The 25,931-nt window shown below is 45.2% G+C and overlaps 1 protein-coding gene across 2 annotated transcripts in view; it reads left to right on the top strand.

Moving 5' to 3' along the window:
• Nucleotides 1–25,931, top strand: part of LOC135374488 (nuclear pore complex protein Nup214-like) — a 197,480-nt gene that overhangs the window by 83,782 nt on the left and 87,767 nt on the right. For both annotated transcript variants that reach the window (XM_064607449.1, XM_064607450.1), the window contains exons 20-22: nucleotides 8,283–8,377; nucleotides 10,867–10,941; nucleotides 13,700–13,864. In XM_064607449.1, coding sequence (XP_064463519.1) covers nucleotides 8,283–8,377; nucleotides 10,867–10,941; nucleotides 13,700–13,864 — 335 coding nt within the window. The remainder of the gene's footprint in view (nucleotides 1–8,282; nucleotides 8,378–10,866; nucleotides 10,942–13,699; nucleotides 13,865–25,931) is intronic.

Below are 25,931 nucleotides of genomic sequence, written 5' to 3' on the forward strand. Positions count from 1 at the left end.
GTGTGTGGTCGAGCTGTGGTAGTGACCTTTTGCATCTCTCTTTATACTTAGCAGCTTGAAACTGTCATCAGCAATATATCGTGACTAGAGCCTGTTTCAGGAAATATTTTTTTCTAAATTTGGAGGGTAAAGATCGGGTAAATAAACATGTGTACTAAATTCACTCGTATTCGGGTGAAAAGACCTCCAGTATGCTAAATTCGGGGAGAAATTGGCTCAGTTCCTCAAACTAACTGTAGTGGTGTGGTACAAATAGTTATGTAGCTGCATTTGCTGCCAAACAAGTAAGTTAGTGCATCTCTACTGACATCCCAGTCAGGGCAACTTGCCAGTTAAAATCGGGTTTCATCCTAAAGGGGCAACCTTCAATTCGGGGAAGAATAGGGTAAAACACTAAAACTTGAGGTTCTAATCATGACTGATGGACGCGTATGATGATAGTGATAATTGTGGAGTGAGATGTGCCAATATTCCTACAAACGAGGAGCTGCATCCACAGAATAAAACAGCAACAGGAATGACAATGTGCAAAATCATTTGAGGTTGCAGTCCCTGTGTATTCCAGCTAGTAACAAGACGTAGAGTATTATATGGCTTTAGATGCCCAGCCATATCGCACTATTGGGATTTCTGTCACAAATGACTCTCACAAATGATAGTTCCACGCCGATACGGAGAGAGAGAGCACAAGCCTACAGAGGTTATACAGCTCTGGGCGTTCCTTGCTGCTTTTTGAAATACAACATAAAATCGAAAATAAAATAAGCATGAATCGTAATGTAATCCTTCATTGTTACATGACTGTAATCTGGAGCAATGTAATCCCTATGTGACAAATTGAGCAAACGCAAAATGTAAAAATGAAAAGTAGGTATTTTTCAGGCTGTTGCTTCATTTCACCATGTAGTAATCCAATCACACTCTGACTAGGAGAAACGTTTGTCGCACGTTCGATCTTGAGTTGCTGCTGGTTAAGCCCCAGGGTCTTTCTTTTGGGAGTACAAATGGTACAAATGAAAATAAATATAAATTAATATTTAGCATTTACATGGTGTACAACAACTGGTACGCAGCTGCTCATCACATCTTACCTCACACACCTTTATCGGTTAACTGCTTATGTTTGGGACATAAACAATCTCTGGACTTAATTTATGTTGACCTCTACAATGCTAGTTCTCCTACCTCTCGTTTAAAAGGTCAACATGTTGTGCATGCCAAACAGCGTTTTTTTTTTAAGTTTGCGGAGACGATGACGTTGTGTCTGACATATACTGTACAAGTGTTTTTTCCCGCGTGGAAAATATTTTCGCATTTTCGAGCAGAGCTGCTTTGAGGATTGATTCGCGAGAACTTAAATTGGCAACACAGGTTTCCGGGAGTGCTTTGCTCTTGCATATCGTGCCGCCGTCAATACTCGGGCATATTTCGTCACGTACTAACACATCCGTTGTTCACGTGGATTGCGGCATTCTAGGTCTATTCCTTTCTTCTCCTCACAGAGATAGGAGGAAAGGTCCTGTCAAATAGCCTTTAGGGACCCTGTAGGAGGCCATAGTACTGGCCGTGTGCAAGTTAGCCAGTTTATTTTAGCAGTTCTTATTAATTATCACTCGGGGCACTGACCAGTTTGGTTGAGATGTGGTACTATCATTCAAGCTGGTTTTGAGAATGCGGGGAAAGGCATGTTCTGGCTTCGTGGTATAGTGGTATATTGCATGTATAGTGCAAAGCGTTTATAGGAGTATAACAAAAGCATGATGAATTTTCATTTCTTTTCATCTTGCCTGATGGGATAAAACAATCTTCTGCGCTTGCTTAAACTGCCTATGCTACATGGAGTAGAAAGGGTCAGGTAGTCGCGGTATAGCGTCGAACGCCGAACGAAGTTATTCGCGGGAACTTAAATTCGCGATTTTGGAGGTGTGCGCGAAAAACGCGAAAAATAATTCCGCGCGAAAAAAACCACTTCTACAGTATGTTATGAAAAAAAAAAACTTTAGAGATTTTATTGTGTTTGCATGTACATATTATGTACCGCTGTTTAGGCCATAGCATGGTTAAATAAATTTTGGTAATAAAACCGCGTTTCACAACGTGTTTCGCCACATCACCCACAGGTGACACAAGGCGCCAAGCGAAACCGAAACTCTTTGAGCAAGCCTTGCGCCACCTGTGTCAATAATAGGCAATAGAAAATGGTTGGGGTCAAAAGTACGAACAATTTTTATCTCCTGTATGAGCAAACAGACGACGTCCGCAAGGAATGCTAAGAAAACTTCAGGAAAATGGCTCTCACTGTGCAAAATTTCAGGCGTGTTGTCCTTTATCTTCTTTTCTTATGAAGTGACGGAAACGTGGCACACCCTGTAGATGATGGAGACTTCCAATAGTTGAGCACTACAAAGTCATCATTTGTGGAAGAGTCTTCCCGCATACAGTAAACTTCCGTTAATTCGACTCTGACAGGAACGCGAAATTTGATGGAATTATCAGAAGGTCGAATTAAAGAATAGGCATAAAAATTATAGAGGTCAATGTCTCCTTTGTGCACTCCTCTGCTGTTGCTCGCTCTTGAAACGCACATCTGGAATTATTGCACATAGAGCTCACAAGCGCGATACAACATCACGTCTGACATGTCATACACAACGTGTGGACGCAAGACACGTCCGACAATGATGTTGTCCACTTCCATTAAGTCATTAAAACTCGCCAAGTGCACGTTGTGTATCAGATTCTTGTTTCACCCACAGGTTCCGATCGAGAGCCCAGTGAAACGTGAAACAAAAAACTGAGAGGAAGAACGAGAAAGGAGATGTTTCCTCCTCGCCCATCACAACTGCGAACCACCACGAAATGGATTGAGTTTTAGTGCATCGTACGCCATCAGCCTTGCGTACGCACAGGATGCGTGATGGTTATGTGCATGCGCAGAACCACCAACACTATCGCTTACGTAGCGTACGGTGCACAAAAACTCTGGGTTGTTGGAACGTATCGGTACTGTTACGTCGCCATCTGACACCTGAGCTTTAGGGAAAACTTGCTGTTGCCATGTGCGGTGCAACGCGGTTTTCCTGGTTCGCTGACGCATCGATCGAATTATATGATGTTTACTGCTTTTACGTTCGAAATAACAAACTTTTTTATCGATAGAAACACAGGGGAATTTGATGGGACCTTCGAATTCGATCGAATTAAGTGGAAAAACGAATTATCGGAAGTCGTATTAACGGAAGTATATTGTCCAAACTCAAATTTGAGCTGGTTGCTGCAATCTGTGACCAGGCAAAACAGTTCTTTGTAGGAATCAAAGTCTCTCGTCATAGATGCTGTGAGTGTCTTGTCTAGCATGGCAGCCTTTTGACACATTTCCAACTGGGATGGCATCTCTGCAGTGCCCGATAGGTTCCTGCTCGTGATTTCTTTCCACTTGTTCAGGATGTGATTGCAAAATGTATGGCAAATTACCTTGACAGTGGTTCTCACATCCTTCGGCAACATTCCCAGCACGAGGCGGGCCTTGTCACTGGTGCCAATGTTGTCTTTCATGCCAGCGAGGACTTTCTCACGTCTTACATTTGCAAGGTGGTTGCACTGTGTGAGCAACACCTCCCCACTCTCTAGCTCTCGTTGAATTTTTTTTAGGGGTTCGAGCACTTCAAGAACTAGGACACCTGCTCCATATAGCTCCTGCTTTTTGCCAGTCAACAGGCTTCTCAGTTTCTCCACCTTTGCGTTGCCACCACTGTGTGCTTCCACAAGCTCTGTGAGGCTGTCCCACATCTCGAGTGTCACCTTGAGTGATCTGTAAAAGCTGTACCACCACTGCGCTACGATTGCTGGTGGTTTTTTCATATCAGGGAGTGGGATGCCATTAGAGCTACACAACTCGTGGTACTCCTGGTAAAGTCAGTTGCTGTGCTTGAATAGGGCACCGAACTTCAAGACAGCCTGCTGAAGGTCCCTGACACATTCTGAAGCAGTCGCATTTCCAACAGCGATATGTATCAAGTAAGGCACATCCTTTATGTGCAGAATCGTTACCGCTTCCCCGTTGTGCACATCCTTCACCATCCTTTGCATGTACTGCGCAGAATCACTTGAAATCTTTATCACGTCTGTCAACGACTTGCCTAGGGATGTCAACACTTCGTCAAGTACATTTGTGACGGTATATGCTTTTGCATAGCTTCCGTTGCTTTACGTCTACAAGGTAGACGACGTTTTTGGTGTTTCTAGTGGCTGTAGAAACAGATTAGCGTATTCACCGTCAGGTATCCCATTATATCGGGTGACTCGTCGACGATAAAAGTCAATTTTCAGCCCTTGACGTCATTTCAAATGTCTTCTATGTGCTTATTGGACACCTGCAGCAGTTGTTTACGATGGAGCTGGTGCCTTTCGTTCATAGTTCTTTGTAGCAGGGCAGTATTTCTGGACAAATTTGCAGAGTGGTTTGTCAGCACTTTCAAGGCTGGTTCCGCTTTTCGCTATCTCGAGCACAAACTCGTGGATGACTCCTTCTGCACTTTTCTCCCTGTACAATTGGTGATAGCAGACATCAAACAGTGTCTGCTCTCCATCAACTTTACTTTTGAGTGTGCCATGTCTTGCGGATGCGAGGTGTTCCTTAATCCGATCATAAGGCTTCTTTGACTGATCTGATGGAAGCACTAAGTTGCAGAAACGGCATGCGAGCACATATTTGCCGTCACCTTTCTTGAGGATCTCTAAGTCTCTGTACTGCACTGTCCAGTCTTGGACACTCTTCCTTTTCCAGCCCATGACAGGGTCGATACAGCCCAAGCCAAGACCACGAAGAATGAAACGAAACTGCGCATTATCGAATGCGGGCGTCTCTTCCGCGCAATAAAACAAAATTATATACAAAGTAGAGCCCGCGCTATGATGCACACATGCGCAATGCAGGATTTTTTTGCACCAATGTTTCTGAGGACTGCAGCGTGATGGCGGGTCCCGACCGGTAGTTCTCGGGTTAAACCCGATTGCCTAGTGAGTTATTTGGGGGAAATTCGGGCATATCGTGTTTTCCCTGAAAAAGTCCGACTCTAGTTATCTTGCACCATGATGTACTGTATACATGGTCAAACACACTCACGTACTGCCAGGCACCTTCACAAATGTGGGCTAGCCAAGGCAACGGCAATATGAACACTGCCCAATCTACCAGGAGTCTTTTGCCGGAGCAGAGAGAGTATTGAGAGACCGTGCTTTGGCTCCTGACTCTTTTCTTTTCAGAAGTACCTAAGTTGTTACTAAGTTGCTTTGCGCTGGACGTGGTTTGGGTGGTGCAGCCATCCCAACGGGCACGACACACACGTAACTGCAAAGGTTTTTTCGAAGGCTTCTCGACTATCCTTGTGTTTGCTGACCCAGAGCGCCTCCTGGAATGCCGGCCAATAGGTGGACGAGGAGGGTAGGCACTTCCCAAGCCTCTGCTCTCACCCAAGAGATGGCGCATTGTTACTGTTGTTTCGCGTGTCGCAAGGCTTCTGCCATGGAGCACCAATCTAACCAACAGCTTAGCCGTCCATCAACATGGGAACGAGGCCAAGTGGTTGTTAACGGAGTTACGCCCATTAACAGATGGCGAAGCCATTGATTAGATTGGTGTGCCATGGCAGAAGCCTTGCGACAATGCTTATGCTGCACCATCTCTTGGGTGAGAGCAGAGGCTTGTCAAGTGCCTACCCTCTGCGTCCTCCTATTGGCTAGCATTGCTTTTGGTCAGCAAACGCTAGGATAGTCTCTCCCGACTACTTTTTTTTTGTTTTTAATTCCATGTTAGCGCTGCGAAGCAACTGTGGGTATGAGCGGCGAACAGACGATATTACACGAACATGAGAGCTTGTGGTCGATAAATGTGGCAACATTGGCGCACGTCACTCGCTCTGTTCGAGTCTTATGTATTTCGGGTGATCATCCACGGGCATTTCTTCGCAGCATGTACATGGCCACGACGTACACGCAATGTTTTGACGATGGGGAAAGTGCGTTTTGTCCTCTCTCTTTGTGCTCTCACTTTCCACTACCGCAGTTGTGCGCCGTGCTTCAGTGCTGCATGACGAAAGGTTCCTGGCTGGAGTAGAAATAAGTAACCATAAAAAAATAACCGTCAGAACAGCTCAGGCACAAAATAATCTATGTTCATTGCCTGAGTCATGACTGAATAAAACACTGTTTTCGATGTTAAGCCCCAATTTAATAACCAATTTGAGAAAATGTCCAGCTGCTGCCTTTTTCTTGGCTGTCTAGTCAACAGGATGGGTCTTGATTCCTTTAAAGCAGCGAGGCTTTCTTGCATTGTCTCTGCCAAGTATGAGACATCATTATACCCTGGTTGGGTTTTCGCACACTGTTACAATGATTTCTTCCTTGCTCTTCCTTTCTCTGGTACAAGTATCACTTTTGTGAGAAATGGCGTGCAGCCAATCTCTCAACCATAGCACGCGTTCATATGATGGAGTTACCTCATGTTTTCCTCCACTGAAATACCTTATCAATAGGGCCTGACTTTTTGGGGCTATACCCGATTATACACGATATTTACCTCTGGATTCAAATCAGGAAAAACTGGGTTTAACCCGGTATTTCCCTGAAAACTAGGCGCTGCTTTACCAGAGAAATCCAAAGTCAACACAACTAGCACAAAACTTTGGAAACTGTGTTGTAACTGCATAAATGTGATAGTAGAAATTGTCAAAACTGGGACCCTGCTACCTCTTAAATGCATAGACTAAATATTGATACTCTGTGTCTAATGGTGGGTGTCATGTGTATTATGCCTAGTAGACCAAAGAGTTACGCCTGACCCAACCTGATTCAACCAGAATTAGGTTGAATCAGGTTCAGTTGAACCCAATTGCACCCGAATTATTGAAGCGAAATATAACCCAATATTGACCCCCAGATTTTGCTGCAAAATATAACCCGAAAAAGTCTGGCCCTACCTATGAACCGTACTATAGGTCAATCCCTTTTCTAACCACAAATTAAGGGAAAAGAACTTAGTGTGACGACCCATGAAGTGATTGAGCAATGCTGACACGGGGAAAAATACGATTTATTCCTCAACTCTATCGGAAGGAGATGTAAAATAAATGGTGCAAGTTGAATCAGTTAGCTGAAATCTGGCTTCTAGTCAGTCTCTGACGTCACAGACTCCAGTTCCAATTCGGATGTCGATGATTCCCGATCGCTGCTTCACGGCACGTTATCTTCTGTACTGTCCAACGAGTTACTTATGCAGCATTTCTTGAAGCTTGGTACCACCATTTCCTCAGGAGGCACTTTACAAAAGCAAATAAAAGCAAATTTGTTTGTCAATTTTTGTAAACGCAAAACATAAAAAAATGCTCTAGCCAGAAACACTGAAATGTGAATGCTGATCTGCTTCAGTTGAGGCATTTTTTTCAGGAACCGCGCAACAGACAAATGTGAAAGTTACTACAGTCATGTCTCGATTATCCGGACACCTCGGGAGTCGTCCCTTTTCGTCCGGATAACGAATTTCCAGATAACCGAACCAAGCAAATTTCAGGGGAAACCCAAAAACTTTGGGAGACCACTTTCTAGCCCAGAAAAGGAAACAAGGCCAAGATCATTACTTCAAAAATTAATGCCAAGTGAGCTGCTTGAAATGGTAGGCACGCGTGTCACAGAATTTTGGTAACAGCCAGGGCACCCGCTGGGTCACCCTGCAGTTCAAAGAAGGGTAATGTCACAGAAAGTTTGTCCGCGCACATGTTTTTGTCTTTTTGCAAATGCCTTTGGCATATGCCAGACGACAAGGCGATGTTATTGACGGCCTGGACATTGACCCTTACATGTGGATTTCTTGCCCCCATCTCTGCCGTGTGGCCGCTCACATCAAAAGGAAGTGACGTCTGAAGAAAGGCGAGTACAGAATGTCCCCGTGAGGTGTGACCCGAAATAATGCGAACACAGCACATGCCAGGGACAGAGGACGTTGACACTTTTACGGATATATGAATCAGAATTACCCACAGGACTTGGAAGATTGTTCCCCGTACTTGCTGTCCGGAAACAGATAACGAATTCCGGATAACCGAGACAAAATCCAATGGTAGCAGGTTCGTTCCCGACAGTGTAGTCCGGATAACGAGTTTTCTGGATATCTCAACTCCAGATACGCGAGACATGACTGTATTTGATTGTTAGGAAGGACATAACGTGCAGGTTATTTTGAAAACTTTTTGTTTCAACATAATCATAATTTTGTTTGTGTGTTGTAGGGAAGCTGTCGGAGTCCCGCCTCCTTTCTAAGCTTTCTCTTGTCACGAGTGAATCTTCACGTGCAAGCGAGAAGAAAGACGTCTCGAGTCCGATGGTGAGCATTTTAAAAATTCTTTCGTTCGAATGACATGCCTTTGTGAGGAGAAGGAAGAAATTTATGGAAATTTATGCTGGTTTAGAAAAGTACATTTGTAAGTAAGTTTCAGAAGTCTGACTAGGTTGTAAAATGTGTTAATGGTGATATTTATTTTATACTTCAACAAAGGCAGCTGGTCTAACGAAATATGAATAGTATAATAATTTCTTCTTTCTTTTTGCAAATACAGCAAACCCCTTTAAGTCTAGGTTTTACGAGATAAGCTGTGTTTCGAGATAAGGAAAATTTTGATGATGCATCGTAAAAATTATTTCAACAAACGTGAATTACAATGAGGAACATGCGACACTCGAGAGAGAACTGTGCTATGTCATCGTCGCAGCTGCTGTGGACAACACGACCGTAGAATGAGAAGGTGGAACAGCTCTGCTCTGCAACAAGAAGCTTATTTAATGATGATGATGATTGAGGGGTTTTATCATCAGGGGTGACACTGTACCCAATTGCTGGCAATAATGAGGTGAAATAGAATAATGCCTCACAGTGTGGACCAGAGCCCAATGGTTTACAAAAAGTTGACAAGTGCTTTTAGGGCAGAGCCTTGGTGGATTGGGTCATGTACTAAGCAACTTTGGCATAGTGAGAGGGTCCAGCTGATTCAGATGTACTGAAATGGTGGCAATGGAGAAAGATGTCCTTTAGATCTTCCAGATCACAGCATCTAGAAGAGTCAAGTTGTTGCAAGCTGCATCGCATTGCATGTAGCGTCTTTACAAGAGGTGTTTCGTGACATCCAGAAAGTGAGCATTGGCTCAACTCTTGCAACCGGGTGAGAATGTCACTTGTCCATTGGGCAGGACGCCAGCGGTGCCACTAGGGGTGCAACTAGGCGTCAAACAATGGAACAACTGTCTGCTGTCACTAGTGCAACACTCATTCCTGTCTTAGATAAGAGAGCTGCTTCTGCGCCGCTGTCAGCTAGTATGTTCCACAGCCGTCTATTACAGTAGACTCCTACTTAATGGAAATTAAGTATATACGGAACACTGCAGGCCACATTGGTTGGTTTCCTGTATGCACAATGGTAAAGATCTTGGAGTAATTGGAACGAATAATTCTGCACAGTTGGGTTAAATGGCAACGTTAAATTCAACGAAACCGCATGACCAACATTGAAAACAGTCCCTGGTTGTCGCACAACAATGAGAAGGCTGTCGCTAGACGCGAGCCGCAATGTAATCTAGCCCGGGTCCAGTTAGCAGTCACGTGCACAGGGGTTCAGGGTCAAGTTCAGGGCATCACTGCGCACTAGTGCTACTCCTTAGGCCTACTTTTGGTGTGTGCCATGGAGTCAGTCATGAAATGGCTTCACAAAGTGCTTTTGCTTACGACGAAGCTGGAAATCATTGAAGCACATACTCAAGGTGTGATGATGAAAACGAAGGTGGCAAACGAATGCAGCATCCCGAAGTGAATGCTTTCAAAGATATTGAAGTTTTGAAGCTATCTGAAAGCGTAACAAGCGAAAGAATGACGTACGGAGAGGTGGAAAAAGTGCTTTTTCTATGGCTGAAACCCTGCCCGCAGCAGACCACGAGAGTAGGCCAGGGACATTGTTTCTCAGCTGGGTGTCGGCTGGCTGAGCGACACTGTGCAGTGGGGAGGAATGATACCTACAGCCCAGGAACAGAAAGGGTGTCTTAAAGATGTCAATTGCATTCCCCAGGCGAGACATACACACTCCAGCAAGTTGTAGTTGATGACGAAGCTGACACCAATTTACTTGTTTCATAAGTGGCCTATGGATGTTCAGGATCTGCGTAACGTTCCACTGCCTGACATCAGATTTTCAAATCAAGATAATTACCCCAGAATTTACTCGCGTGAAAAGCAGCAAAAGCATTATGACGTAAAATTAAAGGCGCATGCAAGTTACATTTAACGTGACTCAAAACTGTCCACCAGGAGTCGCTGTGCAGAATATTTTCCATCTGTGATGTATTGTCACTGCGCAATAAAATTTACAAAAGACAATCTGAGAAAGCCTCGCGTGACATAGAAACTGTGCCTTTTTGCTTTGTCTTTTTCTACTGGGCTCACGCATGGCTTATACATGCTTGAGCTGTGCCGTCGGGCGTCACCAGTCACGTGCCATGATACGTCTTTACATCTAAAGAGGGCTTTTTAAAGGTGTGCGGAACAGGGCCTTGCGCATGCTCTGTAGGTCACTCACACTCATCGTCCTATTGCAGGAGCTCATTTTATTGGTTGCAGAAGACGTCGCAGCAAAAAACAGAAATATTTTGGGGGTGACTTCAATGCTGCTTTAAAGAGTTTGCATACCACGCATTGTGATCAAATGACATGGTGATTCCTAGATTGAATACTCATGAGTGGCAATAACAGACTACCATGTAATTTGGTCCAGCATACAAAAGTGTTTCCATTCTGTCTTTCCATACCATATTCTGTTTTTCTATGTTTAGGGAGCTGATGAAAAGTCCAGCGCTTTGCACACTCCAGAACTGAAAAACGGTTCCTCAGCTTCAGAAGCAAGCAAGGTAGTATCTCATCTTTTACGGGGAAGCTGTGCAACAGCCTAAACGAAATATCTCTTTGATTTTGTTTGATGAAATGATGAACCACGACATAATAATTTCAAGCAAGAGGTACAGGAGTTTACCATTTACAGTGACACAGCAAAGATTTCTTTCGCTTTGTGTCTTCGTTCAGGCCATTTCATAAGTCACGAAAAACATGAATGTATCGACAGCGACACATGCCCATGTCCTGTGTGTAACAAGTTCAGTGTGGTCTGGGTGCAATATTTTGTGAGAGGATTTTAGAGGATTGTGAGCGCATTTTGGTTTCTGTGTTCCCTTTGGCCAATCAGAGCATGACCCTCTCTATCAGCTCTCGGAGGCTCATACGTTCTATGGGCAATAACTCCCTAAATGTTAAGTCGAAATGGCGACATGGTAAAGTGCGATCACTTTTTTCGGTGGACAGTGATTTCCTTCTGATTGTGCAAAGTAGTTCTGGGGAAACGAACGGATGGGTGTGAATAGTGATTAGATTTATTCGAATATGAATAAGACTTTTTAGAGTTATAGTTGATTATTCTCATTCCCCCCTACCCCGTCAATTCAAATCGGCAGAAGTAGGGCTTAACAAACTATTTCCCCAAAAACTGCTCCACCGAAGAAATCCATAATTTCTTCTCGTGGGATCTATAAAAACTGGAATGACGTTTTGGGAGATTCAGCACAGCTGGTGTAATTCCTGTGGGCATCTTCAAAGGTGTTTTGCGGGTCACTCGTTTCATATCACCTGACGCTGTCGGTCGAAAAATTCTCCTAAAAATGCTCGCCATTTTCAGGGGGCCCTTTCCTGAGCTTGAATCACTGGGCGCTCCACAGACTGTGCGTTGAGCATTTGTTTGGCCAATTGTGGTAATGTTGACAGACCGTGGTTGCCACAATGTTGCTGTCAAAATGTGCTGTTTTGGGATAATTTCTCGCTGTTTCATCTAGTTTACGCTTCCTTGCAAGAAATTTGAAATATTTTAAAATTTCTGAGCATTTTTTAAATCGAATTATCACCATTTGAGGAGTCGATATTTGACCTCTAGAAATGAGAGAGCTATGGAAATCATAGTGACCACAAACAGCACAATACAAAACACGTAAGCCCCCATTCCATCGCTGGTAGGCATAGCCACGATGGTGCACCATGAAGCGAAAGTAAAAAGATATTGGAAGGAGCTCCTTTACAGTGCTTACAATGTTCAAAACCTCTCTGTTGTTGCAAGTTGCTCGGTACTAGATGGCAATTCATGAAGAGTGCATTTCAACGTCAGCAGAATATGTTGACACTCTCAAAGCTTGCCCAGGATTTGACGAACGTCTTGTACCATAAATGTCTCTCATTTGCTGCTAACTACATGTGACTATTTTGGCAGTGAAGTTGGGTAACACAGGTTATGTCTACTGCTTGAGGTACTTGTCATGCAAATGTGGTTAGAGCCTCATGTTGTATGGGTTAAGCCTGTAAGTAAGACCCGTTTTTACCTCCCATTTGCACCACCATCTCTTGAAATTAGGGGTGTGCGAATATCCGAATTCTCGAATCGAATATCAAACGCTCGAACTATTCGATTTTTCCAATATTCGACTATTCCACGAATATGAACGACACAACCCGAAAGTGGGCTTCACCTGATGCTTCCGTGCATGAGGTGAAGCCTCCTTTACGAAATTGCCCTTGCTGCAGGACCAACACAGGCGGGACGGTGTTTAGTTTAAGATAACGTTATCCAAAGTTCGTTTTGTAGACATCGTCTGTGGAAGGGGCGGCGCCCCTCCCACATGCAGTTTAGCGGTGCCGACGAGGGACTTTGATTTGATGTCTGTGAGGTTGCCTTTAAAAAATTAGGACTCTCGAATAATGACTACAGCCCACGAACAAGAAGGGTGTCTTAAAGATGTCCTTTACATCTAAAATTTCAGTAGTGCAACTTCCTAGGACGAGTGCAAAGAAACTAAACGGTGTTCATGGCAAAGCTGAGGCAGGATGCCAATTCGTTTGTTTCACAAATGGCCTGTGTTTGTCTGAACCAATTACAGCCTCAGCCGTGTAACATGCTACTGCCTGACATAAAATTTTGAAATGAAGGTAACCACTCCAGTACTCCAGGAAGTGTAGGCTCACCTGAAAAGCAGGAAGCACTCTCATGTAAAATTAAAGAGTAGGGGCTTTAAACAGAAGAATTGCATGTCTCTCTTGTGACAGTTAATGTCAGAAAAATTACACTAAAGCCATGGGCTACAAAATAAAAACGTTTAGTGCGAAAGTCACATATTGTAAATTTTGCACAAATATTCGATTTGGTATTCGGAATTTTTTTCCCCCATTCGATTCGATTCGACTTAAAGTATTCGAATTCACACACCCCCTACCATCCACACTTTGGGTACTCTTTAAATGGATACTCTCTTTCCCTCTGGTACCAGAATATGAACCAAATTTACTGTGTTTTGCAGTTTTATGCATAGAGCTCTATTTTTACAGTACGATGTAAAAGAAAAAAATACGGAACCAGAAAACACCAGGGTCTACACATTGTAGCATCTATAAATGTGCGTTTAAATTGCGAGTATGTAGGTATCGTTTTTTTAGGAGTGATGCAGCGGCACTTGTGGATGCTGCTAGTGAGTGAATGCTAAAAACTCTCCAATAATTCATTTATTGTGGATATGTAGATTGATTTCAAATTTGTTTGCTTGGCTTATATGTGGGACGAATCGCATTATTTTTTAGGAAACAGAGAATCAGCTGGAGAAGACAACGCGAGAAGAGAATAGAGAGAGAAAGAACGTGGAATCATTCTGTATTCCTCCATTTGCATCAACACCTGTCAAGGGATTCCTCCCTCCCATCAGTGGCATTCCTCATGTCCAAACAACAGCTGAACCCACTAGGGTGGTGAGTGTCTTTACACCTTTACACCTGGTTTTCTGCTGCGGCACCAGCTTCCGCGGCAAGGAGTCAACGGCTGCATTTTCTCGGATAATGTGGGAATACAAAATATTTTATAAAATTACAGATTCAAAGCACTGTTGTGGCTCAGCATTACATACATGGTATCTTGCGTTCTCCTCTGATGCAGTCTGTCGCCTGCAATCATTTTGTACCTGCTGAAGGATCTTTCAGCATCTACAGAGTTTATAAGAACTTTTGTGATGCAACTTTTTAAAGGCAGCCTCTCAGAGGTCAAATCAAAATCCCTCTGTGCCACCGCTAAACACCACACCTTCCTCATATGAAGTATGCGCAATAAAATTGGCCAAATGTTATCTTAAGACCTGTCTGCGTTGGTCCTGTAGCATGGACAATTTCGTAAAGCAGACTTCACCTCATGCACGGAAACATCAGGTGAAGCCCGCTTTCGTGAGGTGTCGTTCATATTTGGCGATAGTCGAATATTCGGAAACCCGAATATTGGACATTTGATTCGCAAATCGAATAGTTAGAGTGATTAGTATTTGATTGGAATTCGAGGACTATAATATCTGCGAGTCCATAAAAATAAGGGATTCCGTGAAATTGCGTGCCATACTAAGGATTCCGCGAAATTTCTCAGATTCGTGGAAAACCTCCGGCCTTAACAATACCATAGAACCTTGTTAACTTCAACTCTGATATGACGAAATAGTAGACTCATTAATTCAAACACAGAGGGACCATAAATTTTTGTTTGAATTAAGGGGTCTGTGAACGGGAATTGCAAACCTGTAGAAGTGTTGTATTTTTCTTAGAGGTGCGCGAATAGCAAAATTCCCATGTCGAATCGATTTAAAATATTTCTTGTTCAATGCGAATTGAAGTCAATAATTTGGCACCATTTCAATTCGAATATGCACGGAACATTCAAAACAAATACCCTTCGAATATCTCACCTTGTGGAAATAAATCAAATAATTGACACAGTCAGAAGAATGGGCTGTCTGACAAGATCATGGCTGTCATCATATCTATGTAGACTTCTGTTTCGCATGCCAAGATGTTGATTTCCGCCCCGAGTTTGTTTCTTGTGGCACATCTACTTGTACATGTGTACGACTATGCACTTTGTTCAGCTGCAATGATAATAGTTTTGGAATTGGAGGTGATCAGCTTTAATACAAGTTCACATTTTCAATGCACAATGTAAATAAGAACACTGCAAGCAAGGAAAACTTTATGTAGTTCACATCGCAAAGTAAGATGGCACACATATGAGGGGACTATGTACAAATTGTCGCACAAAAAGGCAAGATGTTTCACGTGTTGTGGTGTAAGATGGGCCCTTCATGAATAGGCAACATTGCCAGACTGATGTTGCCGGTATAGGTAGGTTGAAAGTTGTTGCAAGTTGTTGAAGTGAGGAAATCTGTGTTGCCCTGTGGTATACCACCACTGACATTGGTCAGCATCACGACTCACTGGTGTGACACTGATGTAGTTCTCTAGTTCTTTTTGTGATCCTTGACAAGCAGGTCGAAACTGCGCCAAAGTGTTGACACGTATGTTCTTGACGAGGAGTCAGCTTGACCGAGGAAGGCCATTCATCTGTATAGCTCCTTGGATACGACATCCCTTAGCAATACTTCTGTGGTGGGCACACTTTTGTAGATGATACTTTATATACCTGGGATCAATAAACATTGCTAGACTGGTGGCCACATCAAGCTGGTAGTCAGAAAACCTCAGTTTCAGACTCTTGACCAGGTTTTGGGTAAACTCTGAGCCTTCTTTCCCTGAGGCACACCTCAAGTGTTCAAAAATGCACTACAGGATTGGTATCTGGGATGACAGAGTTGGGTATTTGTCCCCTCCTGCAGTTGTCGTTGCATCTGCCAGGGCCTTAAAGGAGTACAGAGGGCCATCCAAAAAATTTCAGATTAAGACATCTGAGGAAAGTGTGCGTGTCATTATACCGAATAGCGCGAAAGGTTTTGATGTGTGCAATTTGTTTCCCAGAAAGAAACTCACATAAACATGGCTCCGTGCGTTCACCCTTAACTCGCCACTCCAGCTATAACGAGGATGAGGAGGTATGATGCCACATCACCGATGATGGTATAAGGAGAACTCGTTCTGGTTCGCCGGTCAGTGGAGGTCAGCGCATTGTCCCTTTGCAGCCGTAAACCAGTTTTGCCAGTTCTCCCGGAGAATTGGGGATAGAGGGAGCGGCCGAAGCATTACCGAGCAAGGCTTTATCAGAACCCCGAACAGCCGAGTAGCAGACGACAGAGGAGTAGCAGACAACATTTCTCTAGGCCAATCAGCGAACGTTCTCCTTATAGCGTCCGCGCGAGGTTCCAGGCAGATCACAGGCTGGTACTGCTCTTCACCACCGTTGCGCACGGCCGCTTTTTGCGGCGTATTTTAAATTCAATTTCTGCGATAATTATGACTCTGTTTGTCTCTCATTTGTCGTCTGCTTGCATGGGCTGCATTGTGCTGCCACCGCAATGGGCTTCCGCTCTGGGAGAGAGGGATACATCGAGGAGCGAGAGCGAGAGGGCAACTGCGGTAAGCAGCTGCAAAGGCCAATGGCTCGGTGGCTCAGAGCATTGTGTGAAGTTGTTGTTTCGACCTGCCTCGGCGATGGGCCAGAACGACGCGTGTCTTATAATGGTGATAACTGATTTATAACCAAGACTGAACAGCAGGTCTGCCCACTTTCTTCCGAACAAATTATTTTAGGAAATTTATCCCAAATTACAGCGTCCTTGCTGCGCCCTTGCGGGATTTCCTGAAGAAGGACGTCCCTTTTGTGTGGACTGACGCACAGACGTCAGCATTCGCTGACCTCAAAGAAGCACTCTGTAACGAGCCAACCCTCAAGTTATTTTCTGAAGACCCATCCTTTCGCATCCAGGTTCATACAGACGTGTCGAAATTAGGACTCGGTGCTGTGCTCGTACAAGAAGATGTGGACAAAAGGTATTGTCCAGTTGTTTATCTAAGTCGAGCATTAAAAGGGCCAGAGGCAAATTACACATCAACAGAATTGGGCGGGCAGGCGCAACGGAAGGGCGCAGGAAGGACACTGTAACTTGGGATAAATTTCCGAAAATAATTCGTCAAACCGAGAAATGGTTTGAAGGGCTTTGATGTTGTTTGGCACCGGGAAGCCTTGTACTGCTTCTACCTTAGCAGGATCAGGTGATATGCAGTGTCTCGTAACAACGTGTCCCAAGTAAGATATCTTGGTACAAAAGAATGAACATTTCTGTGGCTTGAGCTTTAAGTCTGCCTCTTTAAAGCGTTGAAGAATGATCGTCAGATGATCCAGGTGTTCGTCAAAAGTCTTGCTGTACATAACGCAGTCGTCCATGTAGACGAGAGCATAATTAAATTTGGCATCATCGATTACTGCATTGACTGCTCTTTGGCAAGTGAACGGTGCTCCTTTTAATCCGAAAGGCATCCTCAGATATTCGTAAAGACCCCAAGGCGTTACGAAGGCAGTCTTCTCAATGTCCTCTTCTTTCATCAGAATTTGATGAAACCCAGAAGCAAGGTCCATGACTGACAAGTACTTGCACCCTGTCAAAGCTTGTAGGGCATCTTTGGCATCATTGGCAAGTTTCGTGCCATTGACTGCTGTGTAGAGGTTAGATCCGCTGCAACGTTGATGGAAATACCACCTATATCAAGCGTATGGTGACCGGAACAAGGCAACTGAACAGGGCTTTGTGTATTTGTTTCTTCGTCTTTGGCACATGAACAGTGAAGCACTTGTTCAATTTCAGAGTCACCCAAATACTTTGTTCTGCGAGCCCTACTGTTGCGTGGGATGGAACCATAATTGGTTCCAACAATGGGTTGATTAACATTATGCAAAAACAGTTTGTTTCTGCCTCGACCGACATGGGTTTCACGTCCAGTCCGTACTGTTTTGTAAAGAGGTCTGTGCTTGTCACCATGACCGCGTCCTCGTGGTTGGATACTTTGACTTCCACTGACTTTCGAGAGTGGGGAGGTACCACAACTTGTTTCAACAACCAAGCCTGTTGCGTAGATGTGTTGGCAGTTACGATAACAGCCTGGGAGGACTCGAGGAAATGATTCCCCAGCAACACTTTGTCTGCTTGCAAGTGAGGGACAACAATGAATGGGTGGTCGAAAGTCTGGTCATCAGCTAAGACTGCTGCTTTGACCTGCCCTTTAACTATGAGGGGTTGACCGTTGGCTCCTTCTAATCGTACAGATGGTGGTGCAATATCAAGTCCTAGCGCATCAGCAACACTCTCATTTAACAGGGACCACGAAGAACCAGAGTCTAAAAGCGCTAATTGTAGACGTCCATGTTTGATGTGGATGACCTTCGTAGTACCTGCTGGTGTACTGCACATGACTTGATTCACTACTGATGCATTGGCACAGGTGATATCAATGATTCGTTTCCCGGAATTGGTGACGTTGGGCCTCCCATAAACCCTTGCTGCCAGTCTAAAAATTATTGCGTTAAAGGCGTGGGACAACGAGAAACGAAGTGACCGGATGTCTTACAGTTTAGACACAAACGTTGGACCTCACGGTGATTCTTCGACCTGGAAGATGTCCTAGGTGGCTCAGTGTTTCGTGGCGCTGGACGCGCTCGTAGCTCCAGTAATTGCTTAGGCTTGACGGGAGTGGTCTTCTGCATATTTCCTGTTGGAGACTTTTGAGAGACTCCTGAACGCTGTTCTGGGAAACTTCGCGTAGGAGGCAATGCATGAGGAGTCAGAGAGATGTGAAACACTTGTTCAGCCTTGTTACGAACTTGCTTTTGTGCCTTCTCTTGCTACTTGGGTTTGTGAGATGCAATCAGTCTGTCGTACCGAAGCAATGACTCCAGGAGATCATTTAGCGAGGTGAACTCCTTGTCGAAGTAATGTTTCTTGACACTTGGCAGAAGTGACTCGATGATTACCTCACACTTGTCCTTTTCCACTGTAGGATAATTGCACTCGTCCACAAGTTCCAGTTTTCGGAACGCAAAGTTCGCGGAGTTCTCTCCGACAGACTGAGTCGCAGCAAGCATCATCTGTTTCACATTGAACTTGTCTCCTAGTCCGTAGCGCTTGAGGAAATCTGCCTTCATATCTTCCCATGAAGCAATCTTTGAAGAATTGACGTAATACCTGATCCATGTGAAATACTTTTGGGGCAGCTTTGACACAATAAGTGGAAGTGCGACATCAGGGTGTACCCTGTACGTCCAGAACCAGGAGTCGGTCTGGTGGATCCATCCCAGAATGTCGTTGTTAAGCTGAGGAACTGCATTAGCGGCAACAGACGACACGTGTCGCTCAGTTGAAGCTGATGAACGGAACTCCGACTGATCAGCAAATGTGGTGCGTTCCAAAGCTTTAGTCTTGCTTTTCTTCTTGGTGGTGGTGTGTTGCACATCTGAAACATCTGTAACATCGGTGGTTGAAGATGCCCTCGAAGACTGTGCTGACACACTTTACAAACGATCCAGCCGTTCAATAACTGGTGTAAGAAGATGGCAAATAAGATCATGCGTCGTTTGAAGGTAAGGGGTGTCCGCTTGGATACTTGGTCGTGTTGCTGTCTCCTGTTCCAGCGGTTCCTCAGGAGGTAAAAGCTGCGCTTGCAACTTGCGAACTTGCTTTTTCAGAATGTCCACCTCACTTACTACAGAACGGAATGCCGAAATCTTATCCATTTGTCGTCCATCTCAGCGAAGTCCTCGATAGAATGTTCCACAATGGAATGTTCTGCCATCTTAGTACTAGGCTAGTGACGACGTACGGGTGAAAGCGGTGGATGAAGAGCAGGTACTAGCGATCGTCGGCCGTGCATCCAGCGATCATAGTTGGGGCGCCAAGTAACGACGGACCCTCAAGCAAGATGTTCACACTTGGTGTTTGTTTCCAGGAAGAATGTGTAGAGACTCCCTCTAGCTCTTCTTCTTCCATTTATTTTTTCCACGCCGTGTGCGGCTGTCCTCATATGCAACAGCAGGTTCTGTCCATCATAAATCAGACCATCTGTTTATGGAATTTTATCGTCCATGTGTTTCTCTTGGTTCCTTAGTGTCATTTCTATGTACACTAAGTCATCCCTAAGTGTGGGAGTGTGTACGAGTTGTCAAGAGGACAAAATAAAAGTCAATCAACTGGACTGTTCATCTGCATAGACCACTGTTATTTAGTTCTGCTTAGTTGCAGCAAGGACACACATGTGACGATAAGTAACATGCATGCAGGTGACTGTAAGTACAAGAGGTACAAAATATCCAGCTACTGTTATTAAAGCCCCGGGAACTTGGCGCTCCCATCGCCCGGCCTTCTATTATTCCTGATTATTATCCTGATTATTCAGCTAGTCTCCCTTTTCATTACTTTTTCTTTCTCCTTCCTTCACCTTCTTTGGCAGCAAGGGTCAACCTTGGGCAGACTTTTCACTCTCCAGAAGCTGCACTAGGGTTAGCGTGCGGGGCGTGTTCCCTAAGTTGGGCTTCATGGTGGGCGGCACACCTGCTGCACTGAATAATAATGTCTCGTTATATGGATAACCACCACTCTAAAAAACTGATCGGCGCCTAAAACGGAGTCGCACGGAGAGACCTGAACCGAGTCTGCTTAAGGCGGTGCATCACCACCGACGCTCTATGGGAATCCCCATACATTTTTCAACTCCCGTAGCGCCGCGAAAATTTGGTTGATCTCCGTGCAACTGCTTTTAAATGGAAGAGGATGCTTATATCTAGTGCCTGATCGAAGCAGATTTTGCGTTTTAGACTCAGAAATTTTTATATCGTCGTCGAAAGGTTTGGGAAAAGCTATATTTCGAGATTCCGCCCGCTTACAAAATAGAGCCGCCCAAAATCGAAAATCTGGCTCGATCACGCACTAGAAAAACATATCAAGAACCAATACCAACAAAAAGATTTCATCTATGTTAAGCCGTTGACTCGGCACACGAGTTTTTGTCAGGTATGGTCATCCGTGGAGTATGCCGCTTCAGAATGGGCAGCGCAGTGCTGCCATCTCCCATGGAGGGTATCGTCACAAGACACAACAATTTGAGCGCTGGAAATGCTATACCGCTGCACGTGCAGGTGGACGACGAGGCCGACGTTGACTGTGACGCAGGAGCACGAGCACACGCAGCTTAGCCCTGCCGCAAATACGTGAACGGACTATACTATACATGAGCTCTTCATTCATCGATGTTTATTTTCTCGGGGGGGGGGGGGGGAGGGGCGGGGGAGGGCATGATCGTGGCATGTCATTCCCCCATATAACGCCACCGGGACGATCGCGTTTAGCCTCACTTCATTGGAAATTGTTTATTAAAAACAGGAATGCAAGAAAAAATTCGGAGCACCAGTCAGCTATCGTATAAAGGCAACATTTGAAGCAAAGCCATTGCGGACAGGCACGAAAGCTTCTTGCTGTTTGAGACATGGAAATAATTCATGAGTGCAGAACAGGGTTGCGCACTCAGATCACACTGGAGATCACTGAGTCACTTAGTCACTGAGATCACACTAAGTCGTGTTGCAGGCAATGCTCGCAGCTTGTTGATGAATGTTGACAATAACGCCGCCGAGCACTTCAATTCTGTTATCGCGAAGTTTGTTGGGGGAAAGCGGATCAACTTCTGTCAGCGGCGGTCTTTCCAAACACGTGCATTTGCCGCAGCCGTATCAGTGAACTCACGTGAAGGTTTGCATCATCGTGTGCACAAGGAGATGTGTCAAACAAAGCCAGGGAAGTACACTTTGAGCCTTCAAAAACGTTGTAATGCACGTGAACAGGCAAGGGCCAAGCGCCGTCTCAACACCAAAGCCAAGAAGGCCAGCCTTCCAGCCCTGTGTAAGAAGCCCGAGCGCCGAATTGCTGACTATGGGGAACAAGCGCAAAGACCAGACATGGAGCCAACGTCCTTCGCAACGGCATGCATCGACTACAAAAAATTGATTGAGCTCTCAAAGGAGGAGCATGCCGCATTACAGGAAGACACCATAGAGCAGTCGCTGAGCCTCCGGTGGAAACAAGAAAGGAGAAAGCGGCTTACGGCGTCTTTTTTTGGTAGAGTACGCAGAATGCGCCGCGCTACAAGTGCTTTAGTTACATGTCAGTATTTTGGGCTTTAGTTACATGTGAATATTGTGGGCTTTAGTTACGTCTGTCTGTCACTAATGCACCTGTTCAGTAGCTTAAAGGCGCTCGGAAACCATCACCCATTGTTGTGCACTTGCGGACATGAAAGTCGTTTCTGAACGCAGAAAAGGATTGCGCAGTGAACTAACACTGCAGTGCAAAATGTACAGACTTTAGGTGTGGCTGACACTGAGCGTCCACCAAGCATCGGACAAGATCATATGGACGTGAACATCGCTGTAGTTTTGGGAGTCCTCTCTAGTGGAGCCCGATATTGAGCCCATGCTCAGTTCTGTGCTGCGCTGAACATGCCTTGTATAGTGACCGGAACATTCGCGAAATATCAGGACCAACTGGCGGACGGTAGCAAGCGTACAGGACAGAGTCACGTACCGGAACTGAGGAAGTGCGGTCTGTGGAAGTGCACTTTTGGAGAGGTTACGTATAACTAACCGGCAGTACTGCCTCTTCGTTGTAGGTACTGGACGACGCCTTGCGGAACGAGAAAAGGGTGGTGTACGTACCTTGCGCGAATTTATAACGACTACCTCCTGCTAGAGCTTGTTGACCCTCGCTGTCCTCGAAGCATGCGAATTAGAGTTCCCGATTACAGAAGGACGTACGCCAGGCCAGAACAATTGTAATCAGTGTGCCGTGCGGTTTTTGCTAATCGAGACAAGGTCGTGATGTCGGCAGCCAGGACGAGGACGAAAAAGAAAGCTAGAGAGGATTTCTGGAAGTTCCTGCGCGGATAGGCAAGATGACACTCACAATGACAATTTGTTATGAAATGCTCTCACTCCGAGATCCAGACTGACAGAACCACGAGCTGAAGGTCACTTCCAGACGAATGGGACACCAGAGACCCAGTTCGCGGCGTGCTGATCTGTGCTTGGGCGAAGTCTGGGGCCGCGGTTAGTGACGACCAGGATGAGCACAACAGACCCGAATTATAGAGACGACCAAACTGGAAACCTCCATTCGCACTTTACGTTCCAATCAGCTGTATGGTCCAGGCAGACACATTTTTCTCCTCTACCCTGCTTTTCTTCCCTTTTCTTCTTCTCTTTTACATTTTTCCTCCTTCTCCACTGATGTCCAAGGATATGGGAAACGTTATGCAGCCTCTTTGCAGTTTTATTTCATTTCCGCTGACTGTGCAAGTAAATGAAGCGTTTTGCACCACCACAACGTGGTCTGAAATTTGTAAGCCCAGGGTGACAGAAAATAACAAAAACAGGTTGCGGCTTCGTTTCGCAATTTCCGCGTAATGTCGGTAGGCTATAACATGCCGACACCAACGTGTTTCAACCGCGTCGTGTCCAACCTAGCTTTTTTTGTGTGTTACGAGGAATTTCATTTATTATATGCGAAAGCATTGCAGAAATCACACGAAACGACTGGTGACTAACCCTTCGCCCGAGAACAACACAGCACAGAACAGCAACAGATCGACGAAGAAGTTCAGGAGACAGCTGGACAGCCTGTGCGCATTCAAAAGCCGCGCCACTAATTGTTCCGTCTGGATGAGCGCGATATGCGTGTTTACAGTGTTGGACTTGGCATGGGTGAGCACGAGCGGTCATATGTTTGCACAAGATTTCGCTTGACCCGTCGCGCGCCAAGAGAAAACAAAAATAACACAAAAGGAAGACGTTACATCAGCGGTACCGTATTTCCAAGCAAGCGCCAAAATGTTGTGAAGCGGTGTCTGCGCGAACCATTTCGCTCGCTGCGCCATCCCTCGATTGTAGACGACGAAGTGCCGGCTCTGATGCACCGCCTTAATTTGTCTCCAGACCCCTGGTTTCCGAAGTTCCCAAGTTCCTAATAATTCAGTCTAAGGAAGAGGGAAAGCCACTTGCAAAAATTTCTCCTTTTGTTGTGGCGAAGGAACTCGAAAAAGTAATTGGTAAACCTTACAATGCAAGAAAACTGAATGCTGGGGAGACCCAGGTCCAAGTACAGAACAAACATCAAAGCATGGCACTGCAGACACTGTCAAACATCGGTAACGTACACCGCTCACTGAACATAACCAAAGGTGTGATACCAGAAGATGAACTCCTCGGATGCGCAGAATCTGAGATTGAAGATGGACTGAGTGAGCAGGGCGTGGTCTCTGCAAAATGGATCATCATGAGGAGGTATGGTAAGGAAATCCCAACCGAGCGCATTATTCTTTCTTTTCAACTACATGCGTTACCTTCTAATATAAAGGCTGGTTACCTCATTTGCAATGTCAGACCATACATTCCAAATCCAAGACGTTGTTTCAAGTGCCAGCATTTTGGGCACAGTTCGCTTGTCTGCCGCAGACACTCCACCTGCCCAAAGTGCTCTGGCAAAGACCATTCACCAGAGACTTGCAGCAATGAGTACCGTTGTGCCAACTGTACTCTCGATCGTGCCCACACTGGAAAGAAGAAAAAGAAATCATAAAGATAAAAACCATACAAAACATTCCTTACAGAGCTGCAAAGACACAATACGAATTTCAAATGAAAGGATCTTTCTCCGAAGTGGTGCGCAGGGGAATGGCGCCACCAAGGAAATCTGTGGAAACTCAAACCTGCTCGCAGGTCCCTGAGTTCCCACCCTACACTCCCCAACAGGAGGCTGGAGACACTCAGGTGCCTCCTGCTGTTACGAAGGCCAGCCGTTCAACTGGCCAGAAAAACACACCCACGGCCGTTCGTACGGCTGGCAGTATACCGTCTGTTTGGGATGGGACTCTAAAAGCCCCCTCCCAGAAAGGACCCCAAAACATGGAGGTTGAGGATGATGACAGGATGTCACAGAAATCATCATCAAGCCTTCCTGATATGCCAGGGAAAGAAAAGAGAGAGAAGGGCAGGGGAAGGGGCGCAAAAGCAAATGAACAGCCGAAACAACAACTGCGAAGAGTTCAAGCCCCTTAAATGCAATTCCTGTTTCCCAAGTTACTAGGCAAAGTTTTCCACGTCTCCCTCCTTCTTTGTACTGTGCTCGTCATCCTTATTTCATTGATTATGATGGAAAGTTTTGTTCAGTGGAACTGCCGTGGAATACTGTCAAATCTAGATAACGTGAACGATATTTTTGACCGCTACAACGCGGCATGTTTCTGTCTGCAGGAGACTTATCTAAACGCAAACACTCCGAGCCCTCTTCGCAGACGTAACATTTTCAGAAAAGATGGAACTGACGCAGCTCGTGCATCCGGCGGTGTAGCCATCGTTACACGAACATGCTTTCCAACCAAACAAGTACAGTTAGTCACAGAATTGGAGGCTGTGGCTGTGCAGATCTTCCTTGATAAAATGGTGACAGTCTGCTCAGTTTACTTGCCACCAGCAGCAACCATCACGCAAACAGACATAGAAAATTTATGCAGCCAATTGCCACAGCCTTTTCTCCTTTTGGGTAATTTTAATGCCCATAATCCTCTTTGGGGCAGCGAAAGGGTTGACTGCAGGGGGCAGATGCTCGAAGCAATTCTCTCATCATCCATGATTTGCCTCTTAAACACAGGATCACCAGCTTCTGCTTTGGACCTGTCCTTCTGCAGCCCATCACTTTTGCAGGATGTAGAATGGAGAGTTGTGGCAAACCCTCTTGGAAGCGACCACTTCCCAGTGATCTTGAAATATCTTTCAGGAGTTAACACACTTACAATACGTCCTCCCAGATGGAGACTCCAGGACGCTGACTGGAGTTCTTTTACTGAGAAGTGCGACCTTACTTTGATCCCATTGAATCATGTAGCAGTTGAGGATGCTAACGACCTCATCACAAATGTCATCATACAAGCAGCAACTGAAAGCATTCCACAGTCTTCTGGCCGCCTGCCCAAGCGCCCAAAGCCTTGGTGGAAGGCCGAATGTGAGGATACACGCAAA

Source organism: Ornithodoros turicata, unplaced genomic scaffold (genome assembly GCF_037126465.1).
Source record: "Ornithodoros turicata isolate Travis unplaced genomic scaffold, ASM3712646v1 Chromosome67, whole genome shotgun sequence".
Lineage (NCBI taxonomy): Eukaryota > Metazoa > Arthropoda > Arachnida > Ixodida > Argasidae > Ornithodoros > Ornithodoros turicata.